Source organism: Anguilla rostrata, chromosome 8 (assembly GCF_018555375.3).
Source record: "Anguilla rostrata isolate EN2019 chromosome 8, ASM1855537v3, whole genome shotgun sequence".
In the NCBI taxonomy this organism is placed as follows: domain Eukaryota; kingdom Metazoa; phylum Chordata; class Actinopteri; order Anguilliformes; family Anguillidae; genus Anguilla; species Anguilla rostrata.
This window is the reverse complement of record NC_057940.1, coordinates 49,911,262-49,923,634: the sequence shown is the minus strand read 5'-3', so window position 1 is coordinate 49,923,634 and position 12,373 is coordinate 49,911,262. Positions and strand designations below refer to the sequence as shown.

At 44.3% G+C, this 12,373-nt stretch overlaps 1 protein-coding gene across 1 annotated transcript in view; it reads right to left on the bottom strand.

Moving 5' to 3' along the window:
• Positions 1-11,628: 11,628 nt before the first annotated feature.
• LOC135260239 (RNA-binding protein MEX3A-like) overlaps positions 11,629-12,373 on the bottom strand; it is a 9,812-nt gene continuing 9,067 nt past the window's right edge. Inside the window, exon 2 of the mRNA XM_064345474.1 lies at positions 11,629-12,373. This exon is cut by the window's right edge and continues 642 nt beyond it. Within this exon, the coding sequence (XP_064201544.1) occupies positions 11,859-12,373 (515 nt within the window). The 3' untranslated portion in view covers positions 11,629-11,858.

The following is a 12,373-nucleotide window of genomic DNA, read 5'->3' as shown; positions in this document are numbered from 1 at the left end:
GAGATTCAGCCTACGCCCGGGAGGGACAGCGCACTCCAGAAAGCGCGTAGCATTTTTAGCCACTCCAGCTCCTGCTAATAAAGTCTTGCTAGCCCCTCGGAGGCTATGGTTCTGAACACTAGTGTGCTTCTGGTAAGACCTGGACTGGCTGTAGCTGCTGTGGACCTGGAGTGCCGCATGTGTCCCTGTAGTCTGGGGATCTCCGACTCCAGTCCTGTGGGGGTGGGGGGGGGGTCGAAATTGTGAGTGGATCAAATAAAGCAGTTGATTGTAGTTAAGTCCCCTCACCTTTTCTTTTTTTTTTTTTGGGTGGGAGGGGGGTCGAAATTGATTTCCAGATTAAAACATTTTTTTAAAATATATATATAAAGGTGACACCAGCAAACCCTGTTCCTGCCTGAGGCCAGACTTGGCCCCCACCCCCCAAGTCACATGATGTAGTTCCCTTCCCACCCATTACCTAGTGTAAACACAGAATGCTTACTGATTTTTAAATCGAGGGGTTTTTATTGTGAATGTTAATGTATATGTATATGTGGCTTCAAATGTGTACATATATTATATATAAAAATATATAATAAAGGCATTTGTTAAATAAATGGTCTTTGGTTTCATCTCTTACCAGCATATGTGTGTGTGTGTGTGAGGACCAAATGAGGTCACGGGTTCCAGTCTTTGGTGGGACAATGCCGTTGGGCCTTTCAGCAGGGCACTTTAACCCCTTGAGGTGTGAGATCACAAATATGATGTAACAACCACTCCCGTTAATCGAAAGCAATGGAGTTCTAGAACTCCGATTTAGGATTTTTAAAAAGCATTCCAAAAAAAAAAAAAAACCTGTTCTTCGAAGGGTTAATCCCAGTTGCTCATTTGGTAACCAAGCAACCACAGGGGTGTACAATCTTAATCTGAAAAGGGGCCAGCGCGGGTGCAGGTTTTTGTTCTAGCCCAGCGCTAACACACCTGATTCTACTTATCGAGGTCTTGATTGAAGAACGCGATTAGTTCATTAGCAGACCTACCCCCCCACACTGGCCCTTTTCAGACGAGATTGGGCACCCCTGAGCTATTGTACCAAGGGAGAGATACAGATGCAGCGTTTGGCATCTGATCTAGAGAAACAATATAATTATCTCTGGATAAACACTTTTTTTGTTTTGTGAGTTATGTAGGATTGTGTGTTTATATTGTATATATATATATATGTATATGTGTATTTTTTTTTTTCTTTGAAAACTCAAACTGTACCCCCTCCCCACAAAAAAAAGTAATGACGACATCTTAAAACTCAAAGAAACCTTTCATAATTTCCTTTTTTTTTATTAGAAACATTTACAATACATCTTGAAACCATCTTGGAAAAAAAGTACATGATACCAAAAAAACTAATATTTATAGAGTATAGATGTAAAAAAACAAAACAAATTATCAAATAAAAAATATATATACTAGTACATAGGCAAGAATATAAAATTCAGTGATGTGCACACAACATGTGGTGAAGGCAATGCTATAATGTGGTTGAAAGAAGATGCAATGCTTTTCACTGTTGTCACAGAAAACCCATGGGGTTCAGCAACCAGCTGCCCCAAATGAAAAAAAAGTATTAAAAAAAAAAATTATATTCATTTTTATTTTATTTTTTTCTGAAAAAAGCACTGAGACCACTACGAGATGGATACCTTCCACAGAGCCGGAAGGTTCTGAGAGCTACCGAAGATGCTAAGACTGGAATGGCCCCGCCTACCCTGCCAAGCCCCGCCCCCTTCCCACCCCTTCTCCCCTTCTGAATAAGATGGAGCAGTCAGGCTAGGAGGAAGGTCTCAGTCCCAAACAGTAGCTGAGTTCTCATTTGGGCAGGGGGCGGGGGGGGGGGGGGGGGGGGTGAGGGTGACACGCTAAACGCATTCTAGCGCAAAGAAAACGAGCCCGACGGCGTCTCTTTCTAAACGGAGAGAGACGCCTCGGTGGGATCTTCCTCCTTTGCCGCTCCTGCGCTAAAGATGGAGGGCGTCAATAAACTCAGTCCCGTTTAACCCTTCAAGGTGTGAGGTCACAAACGCGATTAGAATGCTCTGAACTGAACATTCTCGTGCTGACGTAACGATCACTGCTGGGAATTTGAAACAGTGGAGTTCTAGAACACAGACTTGGAATTTTGTCAAAACATTCTGAAAGCAAAAAACCTACTCTTCAAAGGGTTAAATATAGGAGAGCACTGGCGTAAAGAAGGGCCAGATTAGCCAAAATCGTTCTGGTTTTATATTTGGGTTCTTATTCCGCACCTCAGGCACACGTGACCCTGGCCACAAAAGGTGAGGCTGAAGTCAGTTAGCGTGCCACACCCACGCCGTGAACACCTTGTCACGAGCAAACTATTTTTACTGATTAAAAAAAAAAAAAAAAATTTTTGTCACTCTCTTACCCCACCCCGCAGGGACTAAAACCTCCTCCTTCGCCCGCTGCTATTTATGCCAGGTCCTACATCAACCAAGAGGGTTTCTACATATTCACTCACTATGGAAATCTACCGAGGAGAGGTGCCCCTGCAGTGCCCAGTGCGTTTCTGCACACGGGCCTGCAGGGCGGCGCCCTCCCGCCTAGTCAACACTACAGGAAAGGTGTATGGATGCGTATGTGCGGTACGTATGCGTGTAATGCGTGTTTGTGCTTGCGCCTCTGTCCACCACACATCTACTACTAGGTCTCGCCGCTTTTTCCCCCCTTCTCCTCCAATCGGTTGAGGCCAACGAACGGGCTCGACCAATCAAGGAGGAAAGCGGCACACTCACGCCCCCCCCCCTCCCCCGATACCCCAAAGAATTATGGGAATATTTCGCTTGATTTATTCTTTTGAGTCTAGAGTCCAGGTGGATAATTGGGGTGGATTAAGGCTTCAATTTTTATTTTATTTAAACATTCTTTTTTCACTTTTCCAACTTGTTTATATGGTTTTTTTTTGTTTTTTTTTTAAATCAACCATGTAGTAGATGTATGTTTGTGTGCATGGATGTGGGATTAGCCCACATGTGATCATGAGCTGACAAGCCTCCATCACACACTTAACACTTATCTTGCTATGGTAGTCAGAAACTGAAATCACTGTAGAGCAGAAATAAGCATTTAATACCACAAATGTTTCCAAAGACTGGTTCAGGGGGAAAGAAAGTTATGAATAATCTATAATCTTCACTCTTTTCATTAAAGATTACAATAGCAATATCCTTTTACAGCAAAGATAAATATAATATGCATTTTTGGTTCACTGAGATTAAAAAACAAAATAAAAAAAAACCGTTAAAGGGATCGAGCTTTCAATTCTTTTAACTTTTAAGCTAACAGCCTTACTTTAGGCCGAGAGGCTTGGCTCAAAATTGACACTTGGCATGTTCTCATCTGCGACCTTAAAAAGCAGATTCATAATTTTTGTGCAGCTTTCAAAAGTGGAAGCTCCCCATTATGTGCCCTGAAATGAAAGTCGGACAATAACGTTTTCAGAAGTCAGGAATATGTGAAAGAACTGGTCTAATTGCGCATTAAGGCAAATGGAAATAAATTCAATACTCGCAATTTTTTCTGAAGTAGTCAGACAATTTACTCAAACCACTGACTGATTTAAAAAGGAAGCCACCATCTTCTTGTACGAACGATTAATGCAAGTGCTATTAGGACGATGCGGGTCTCGCTCCAATCGCAGAGCTTCCCATTTTTCTGACAAAGTCATTTCACTGGACTTGGTTGAACTCTTGCCTTGGTTGAGCTTTTTGCACAAGGCAGGAGTCTATTCAATTTTTTAATTATTATTATCATTATTTTTTGCTTTCCAAGAACACGCTAACAGAAACATAGCTACCGTCATTCAGGATTTAATCCACCGAGTTGCCATTTCATTTTCACAGAGATGACCATAAATGCCCTACACGTGTAATATGAGTGCTGCTGCTACACAGAGGCCATATGGTACACTCAGTGAAACAAAAATGCCGTAAAAATCAGTGTATTCGGTGTTCACCCTAAATTTTCTACAAAAAATGCATCGGACTGCCTTTCAAAAATAAAAAATGAAATAAAATACACAGCTAAGATTAAAATATTAATCATGAACATATATAACCCCTTATTCTTGTAACAGTGAAATATAAATAGTCTGAATGCTTTATTTAACCTTCATAAATAAAACTTTTTTATTTTTATTATTTTTTACTAAAAACCAGCTTCCTGTGTTAGAAATATATTAAGGAATTTGTAGTAAAAATGTAGGAGTAACCTCTTAAGACATTTTTTGCTTCTTTTTAAGTTTTTATAAATATCATCCAGATAACATTTTTTCTTCTTATGACATATAGTAATAACCCATGTTAGCAAAATAGAACATACGAAACTGTAAAATTTAGTTCTCATTTTTGCTTTCTATAAATGATTATGGTGGCAGAAGCCAAACTTATTCTGTGGTTATATCTTTTCATACACTACGGTCATGAAAAAAAATAGTCTTTGATGAATGATTTGTAGAAGGAAGGAGTGCACTAGTTTTCTGGACTTTTTTTTTTTTTACATTCAAATGCATAACTTGTGTAAAAGTTGAGACTGATCCGAGTTTTCGCCCTTTGTCCTGTGACACATTACATGAGATACAAATTGTTCTTCCATCATCGTTCTACAATCACGTTTTAGCCGCGGCTATATTGTACAGGAACTGCCTTCCATTGTCAAGGAGAAGGACATCTGGTTTGGTAACACGGACGTTACCCTGTGGATTTCGCTTCCTGTCGTATGGACGATCGTGACGTCGAGTACAGGGACGGAGCGGAAACGGAGACCGCTGCTGGGAAAAGCAGATCACCGCGATCAGTAGATGAACCGGGAGAACAGTGAGATGGGTTGCCACAGGAAGCGGAACACCCCATCTTTATTCCCTTGGAAAACTGCGGAGAACCATAGGCAAACTGCGGAGTACCGGTGTATTGGGTTGGCACAACCCTACACTAAATAGGTTTTTCGGGGCTCTTCTGAACAGAAGTATTCTCCCCCTTTAGCCAAACAGCACCAAGACTATTTAGATTTAGTTTTAATAAAAAACAAATGGAAAAAATTTTGGATCAAAGAAGTATTAAAAACTCCCTCCTCTCTTTTTTTTCGTAAAAAAGTCAAAACAGGCTAGCCCTTTGGAGGCAATTCAACAGGAATCATCCACATTTGCTTCAACATCGCATACCGAAATTTGCATCATGTATATAGTGCAATGCCGATTAATTGAGAGATTATTTTTCCCCAAATCAATAGAAAACTGCATATGCCTAAACGACCGTCTTGGATATCATTTGTTAGTCTAAGACTGAAATCTTTGGGAGAGGTTTCTCTGGTCCTAGACAGGATACGTAGGGATGTGTATGTGCCGTTTTAAGTGAGATGTGGATGCACATTATGAAAGTATTGCATTGGATTGTATTGTACAGTATTGTATTGTATTGTATTGTGTTGTAGAAGAGAAGACAGAAAAATACCAAATAACGTTCCTCTTTAGGAAGCACTGTAAACAAATACCAATCATGCAAGGCCCAGAAAATTAAAAACACGAAAGAAACTTCAGCCAACTAGAGGAAATAGCACATTGGATAAAACTCATGAACAAAACTGATATTTTTTTGTTGTTTTTTTTTTTTTTTCCAGAGCAGAAACAAAACAATTAAGCTATTTAAAAATTAAAAAAATTAAAAAAAACAGCATAAGCCACGAACCTCATCTGTTTTGAGAATTCTTGTCAGAATTCTGTGAGAACTTCAGGCCAGGTTTATTTTCAAGAATATTAAGTTAGGCTTAAAAATAAATTATTTATATTTTAAATCCTCTCAATCTTTTCACTTTGAACTCTTTGGATACTTTTGTTCACATTTATCTCAATTTGTTTTGCAACCAAGAATAAGGAGAATGCCATTATATGTAACATAACACTAATGGTGAAATAATAAAAACAATATCGTACATCAGACAAAATATATTTTTAAAAAATATTTAAAACACTGAAAATGTTTACAATAATACCTTATCATATATCACGTTATTCATGATAACTATGTCATATACTTTACGAACCGTATATTTAAGATATTCTTCATAAATAGGAATAATATTTAATAAATGTGTCATAAATGCTACTTTCCTGTATTGGTATGCTTGGCTCAATGGTACTTGAAAAGGCATCCATACCTACTGTCTGTAGACATAAGGGACAGGGCTTCAATAGGAGGGCTGGTTTTACATAGTTACATAGTTAAAATAATTAGTGCAAAAACAGAAGACCTGACATATTAAAATAGGATTTTCTACCTCGAGCTGCACGGACGGGTCACAATGCACCTGTAACTGAGGTTACCAAAACTCTGCCCAAGGTTTCGACTTAAAGGGGTTTTTTTTTCCCCCCACAGTGAGTCCTTCCAGCCATTTTGTTTCTTACGGCAGTGTTGCGTTTCTCACTGTTTCAGTAGTAACCAACAGAGAAAAGTGAGAGTTTGGCTCTTTTAACGAGAGCTGTGAATGCTTCCATCAGTCTCACCCCACAGGAGACCAGCAACGTGTCGGAAAACACAAAATTATTTTGAAGCCACCGTGCGTGGTAAATAACCCTCAAACAATACCTGCTGAAGGAAAGTCTTTTTAAGTGGTTGCGTGAGCAGAGCCAACCATGTTGCTCTTGCTGTATTTCTTAGAACCTTCTCATACAGATATCCACACCAAGTGTACTCTCTTAACCAGTGAGGTTCAAGTCAAACCAAAATATAAAAAATTAATACAACCCGGTACCTTAAAATATCAAAATATACTAAAGCAAAGATATATATATATATATATATATATATATATATATATGCAAATACATGAGCGCTGGAAACATTCTACAAATCACCTTCTTTAATAGCCATCAAATACTTGCGTACATCTACAAATCTAATCACTTAGTGCGTCTTATCAGAAACAGTAAGCAGTCTATAGACAGAGAAAATATGACTAGAACAGACCAAAATATGGCCTCTATTCAATCTAACCGAGTAATGATTTGTTCAGAAACTCATTCAAGCAAGTGTTACTTCGCTAAGTAATTACGCAATGTGAGTATCTATTGGCTGCCTAAATGTAATACTGCCTAAGACTTGCTTAAAACCATTACTCAAATATAATGACAGAGCAAATCATGCTGAGATTGAATGGGTGCCTGATATTGCAGAATAATGAAAGTAGTGGTTAGTTTACTGATGTTTCTACATTATTTATTCATTTTTTCGTATTTCTTTCCCGGTTTTGATGTAAGGGCACACTATTTTACAAGCTGTTGGCAGAACTACACCTGCCAAAGTTTGGGAGGGCACGACAGATCCCCAAATTCAGTGCTTGTGTTATATAGCTACTTCCTTTTCACTGGAGGTCAGCTGAACTGCGAGAGAAATGTTAAGTGCATCAGTATTCACTCTCAGCGTTCACACACTGTCAGACTTGTGCTCTTGGAGTCACACATCACCTGCAACGGGTGATTAAGTGATCGAGGAAACTATTCTGGCCTTTAAATGCTCGGTTTTCAATCTGGACTTATTGCTTCAAAGATACATGCAGACTTTCAAAAAAAATATGAACGAATGAATAAAGACAAACAAGTTTTACATTTCATCTAGCAAATGTCAGATTGATAACGCTTCTCTCATCGCGGAGCGTTCTTAAAAAAGGCTTAAAAAAGGGAATTCAGAATTAGTAGTTTGATCAATCAATCTAAATACTATTTCAGTGCTGGAAGTTTATTTATTAGATTTTTTTGAAGTTCTCCTAAACCCGGTCCGGAGCGACCTTTTTCAGTTTTGGCATTTCCAATAGCCAGCATATCACTAAGAGGAACCGACGTGATTGTTTTGGTCACTTTTAACATATTAGCTGAACCAATCCTAAAGCGGCAGGATACCCAGAATACATTCAGAATAAATATTTCATTACAATTATTATAACTATTATTATTATTACTATTATCAAAGTTAAAATTTAAGCCAAAATCTGAAAGTGTCAAAAGAGTGTCTAAAGCGCCAGAAAAAAGAGAGAGAAATTCTCATCTGGGGGGGGGGGGAAATAATTCACATTTTCATGTTATTAAAACATCTATATAAACTCTTAAGCATCCTCCGCCGTCCTCTCTACGAGGACCAAGGAAGGCGAAGGCCTTGTTGCGGGCGCACGCGCTGTGCAGTTCGTTTCCACGCGGAGCAGGTGAACCTCGTCAGAGGAAGCGTGAAACCAGCTCCTGGCACCTTCGCGCTCCACTGTGGAAACGATCAAGACATTCTATGAGGGTTTTTTTTTTTTTGTTCTTTTTTTTTTTACGTGACTGGATGTTTTGGTTCTAAACGTTTAAAATTTTAAGGTGCTTTCGTCGTGTTGTTTGTCTAAAGTATGAAAAACAAAAATCGGTGGGGTCAGAATCGGCCAGCCACCTTGCCTCCATGTAATCCGTAGATAAAGAAAGAAAAAGAAGCATGTGACAATAATTAAACAAGTCCCTTCCGAATTATTCATAATTCTCGTGAAAATTACACAAAAAAAATTCACTGTTGGTGATGGGTTGTTTTCATCGAAATACCGGTGACTGACTGTAGGGGGCAGCCGTCGCACTTCAACTGTAATCTCAACTGAAAATTTTCCCATCTGTAACCACAACACATAGGCTTGCGTAACTGAAGGGGCCATGGTAAAAGTAGTTAGTCACATGTCACATGGAACTAAGACCACCATTGATTATGGGCACTACTAGACGACCTCTCTTTCTGTCTCTCTCTCTCTCTCTCTCTCTTTCTCTCTCTCTCTCTCTCTCTCGCTCTCTGCGATCTGCACCAGAGACCTCGCAGCTTGGGGACCTTTGTGTGCGGCGCTAAGCCATATTACAGACTACAGACGCCTGACGCTCACCACAGACACGGCCACGCCCCTCTCTCCCCTGCAGACACCCCGCCTTTCAATCACACGCACGCACGTGCGCGCACACACACACAGAACACAAAAAAAATCCCTCTTCCCCCCCCCACCTCCTTTTGCTGAGAGTAGCCCTGTTTTTTTTAACCCTTTCTAACCCCCCCCCAAAAAGGCTCCCCCTTTCCCCCGCCTCCCCCCCTTTTCCGCGTCCCTGCATTCCTGTGGCGGGGTCTGAGGCGAGCGAAGGGTGCGTAATTCGATTCCGCGCGGGCCGGGGCCCGGGCTGAGAGACGCCCCGGGCTTCCCTGTCAATCACACTCTTCTGATTCCGTCCCGGAGCTGGGAGCCGGGGCCTCCCATTGGCCGCCGGGCCGCCCTTTACATTAGAGGAGCCATCTTGAGAAGGCTCGGCCTCGTGAGGCTCGCCATGAACTGGGGCTGCGCACAAACTTCAATTTGCCCTCTTTCTCTCTCTATCTCTCTCCGTCTCTCTCCCTTTTCACACACACACACACACCTCTCTCTACCTCACACAAGCAGACATGCAGGCTGACCCCAAAGTTTCATATTTTACATATATATGTGTGTGTGTGTGTGTGTGTGCATACATATACACACACACACGTTTTTGCAATGTATCATTTATAAATTATTCCGATTTTTGTCTGTATTTCTATGCTACCTTTGTAACATAACACAAATAATAAAATGGAGACCATTTTATACAATACATTGGCATGCCAATAAAATGTCAATTTTGTAGCCCTTTCACAATAGTAATAGTGTTAATCATACCTGTGTATTGCTCTATATGGTGCGTCTTAAACACAGAAACAATAACAGTCTCTTTGTGTGATTCTCTCTTTTTGTATTCACGGTCAGCCTCCAGTCGATAGGGGCTGTTGTTTTTTTTTTTTAAGTCTGGCCGCGCCTGAAGCCTCGACGTCGGAGGACAAAGGACAGCGAGCCTCCCATGGGGAACCACTCAGAGCCGAGCGAGAGGGAGGAGCCTGTGCCTGCCCCTCCCACACGCACACACACACACACACACACCCACACACACACACACACACACCACGCACCCACGCACACACACACACACACACACACACACACCACACGACCACGCCACGCACGCACGCACGCACGCACGCACGCACACACACACACACACACACACCCACACACACCCATGCAACCTGCTGTCTGTGCAGCGGGGAAGGCGTGTTAACGGACCGTGCCAAACGACTGACCGCTTTAAGCAGGACCCCCCCCCCTCCCCCCCCCTCCCCTCTCCTCCCCCAATCTGTGCCTCAGCACCCCCTTCCTACCCCCCCCCTCCGCCCGCAGTCCACACCTGGGTGTCGTCTATTTCACTAATGACCGTTTACTCACTGGGGGTGGAAACTCCCTTGGGGGAGTGGGGGGGGGGGGGGCTGTGCAGCCAGAAACAACAACAAAAGGGGGAGACAGGGGTGACGAGATGGAGGAGATTAATTCTCCTCCCAAAAAAGGAGGATAAAAACCCCCAAAAACCCAAAAGAACCCCCCCGTACGAGAGCAAAGCTCCCACCCTCTGTGAACCACTACACCGATGGTCCTGCAATCTGTCGTCCCGTACGGATGGGGGGGGGGACCCAAATACGATGACCCGCCCTTCCCCTCCCCAGGTTCTGAGTCCGGAAGAGACACGGGCCAGCGAGTCCGCGATGAACGCCACAACGCGTTTCTACGGTTAAGAACGATTCCATGCGTTAACAACGGCGATTCGTTTCAGTGTACCCCCCCCCCCCCCCCCACCCCAACACCCACCCCTCCTCCCGAATGGGAACGGGCCCTGTCCGCGGGTTTTCTTGGACCAGACCGGGGCGTGGGATGGACCACGCTCCACCGCACAACCTGGCGGCTCCGCCCGCCAGACTCCACCTGAGCAGCCCGGCCGCCATCGACCGCTCCGAGCTCTTAGACCCGACCGCCCGACCGCTCCGGGCTCTTAGACCCGACCGCCATCGACCGCACCGGGCTCTTAGACCCGACCGCCATCGACCGCTCCGAGCTCTTAGACCGACGCCAATCGACCGCTCGAGCTCTTAGACCCGACCGCCACGACCGCACGGGCTCTTAGACCCGACCGCCATCGACCGCTCCGAGCTCTTAGACCCGACCGCCATCGACCGCACCGGGCTCTTAGACCCGACCGCCATCGACCGCACCGGGCTCTTAGACCCGACCGCCCGACCGCACCGGGCTCTTAGACCCGACCGCCCGACCGCAGCGCTCCTGTTCACATGAACCGCATCGCATCGCTTGCGGTAAATATTTGTCCGCGTACGGCGTGGTAGGGTGTAGATGCCGAATAATTGGGAAGGGTGCTTTTTGTGGGGTCCAGACTGGACCCTGTGGGATAGAGTAAAGCTCACCAAACCAGATGAATCCCCCCCCACCCCCACGCTAAATCAACCTCCCCCCCCCCCCCGCCAACCCCCATAAACTCACATTTATGACCAAGAAAATCATAGACAAAATATAACCTTCACATTGCTTTTCCTATAGTATAACAATCAAGAAATGACAATAAAAAAGAACTAAAAATTAAAAAAACAATACTAGACAAAAGCTTTTACACAAACAAATGTATAAAATATATAAAAATGAAAAAATGTAAGAAATATTTCTTATACTTAGTTGTTTTTTTTTTGTTTTTCAAGTGAGCAGTGGCTAAAATATCTGCTCGTTAGCAATAACGTTTTGCTTTTCTGAGGGGGCAGAATTAGTAAAAACGGGGAAAGAATCGTAATAAATCTTAATAATCTTTTTTGTTTTTTTTTTAAGAGGCAAGCACGAGGAACGGAAAAGAACAAAAAAAAGGGGCTGGGGGGTTGGGGGCGGGGTTTAGGAGCGGGGTGGGCGGGGCCTTAGGAGAATATTCGGATGGCCTGGGTGACGGGGGCGTGGCAGAAGGGGCACTCGGGCTGGCCCAGCTCGCAGACGCGCACGGCGCACTCCATGCAGAAGAGGTTGTGTCCGCAGGGCACCAGCGCCGCCGTCACCTTGCTCTCGAAGCACGTCATGCACTCCCGCGAGGAGGCGGGCGGGGACTCGGCCCCCGGCCCCGCCCCCGGCCCCGCCAGCCGCCCGGGGAACCCCATGCTGGCCGCGATGGGCTCGCTGTGGGCGCGGCGGGCCTGGGCGTGGCCGTGGGGCGGGGCCGCGGGGCAAGGCTCGCCCAGGCCGGGCGAGAGGCGGGCCAGGGGGAGGGGCAGGCCCCCGAAGCTCTTGGAGCGCTGCTGGGGGTAGTAGGCCGGCGCCTGCTTGGGGTAGTCGGGCTGCGGGTCCCCCCCCCAGCAGGGGGCGCCGTCCAGGCCGATGTAGGAGCAGGCCTTCTGCCCGGCCGGGGGGAAGTCGCTCTTGCCGTAGATCCCCACCCCCC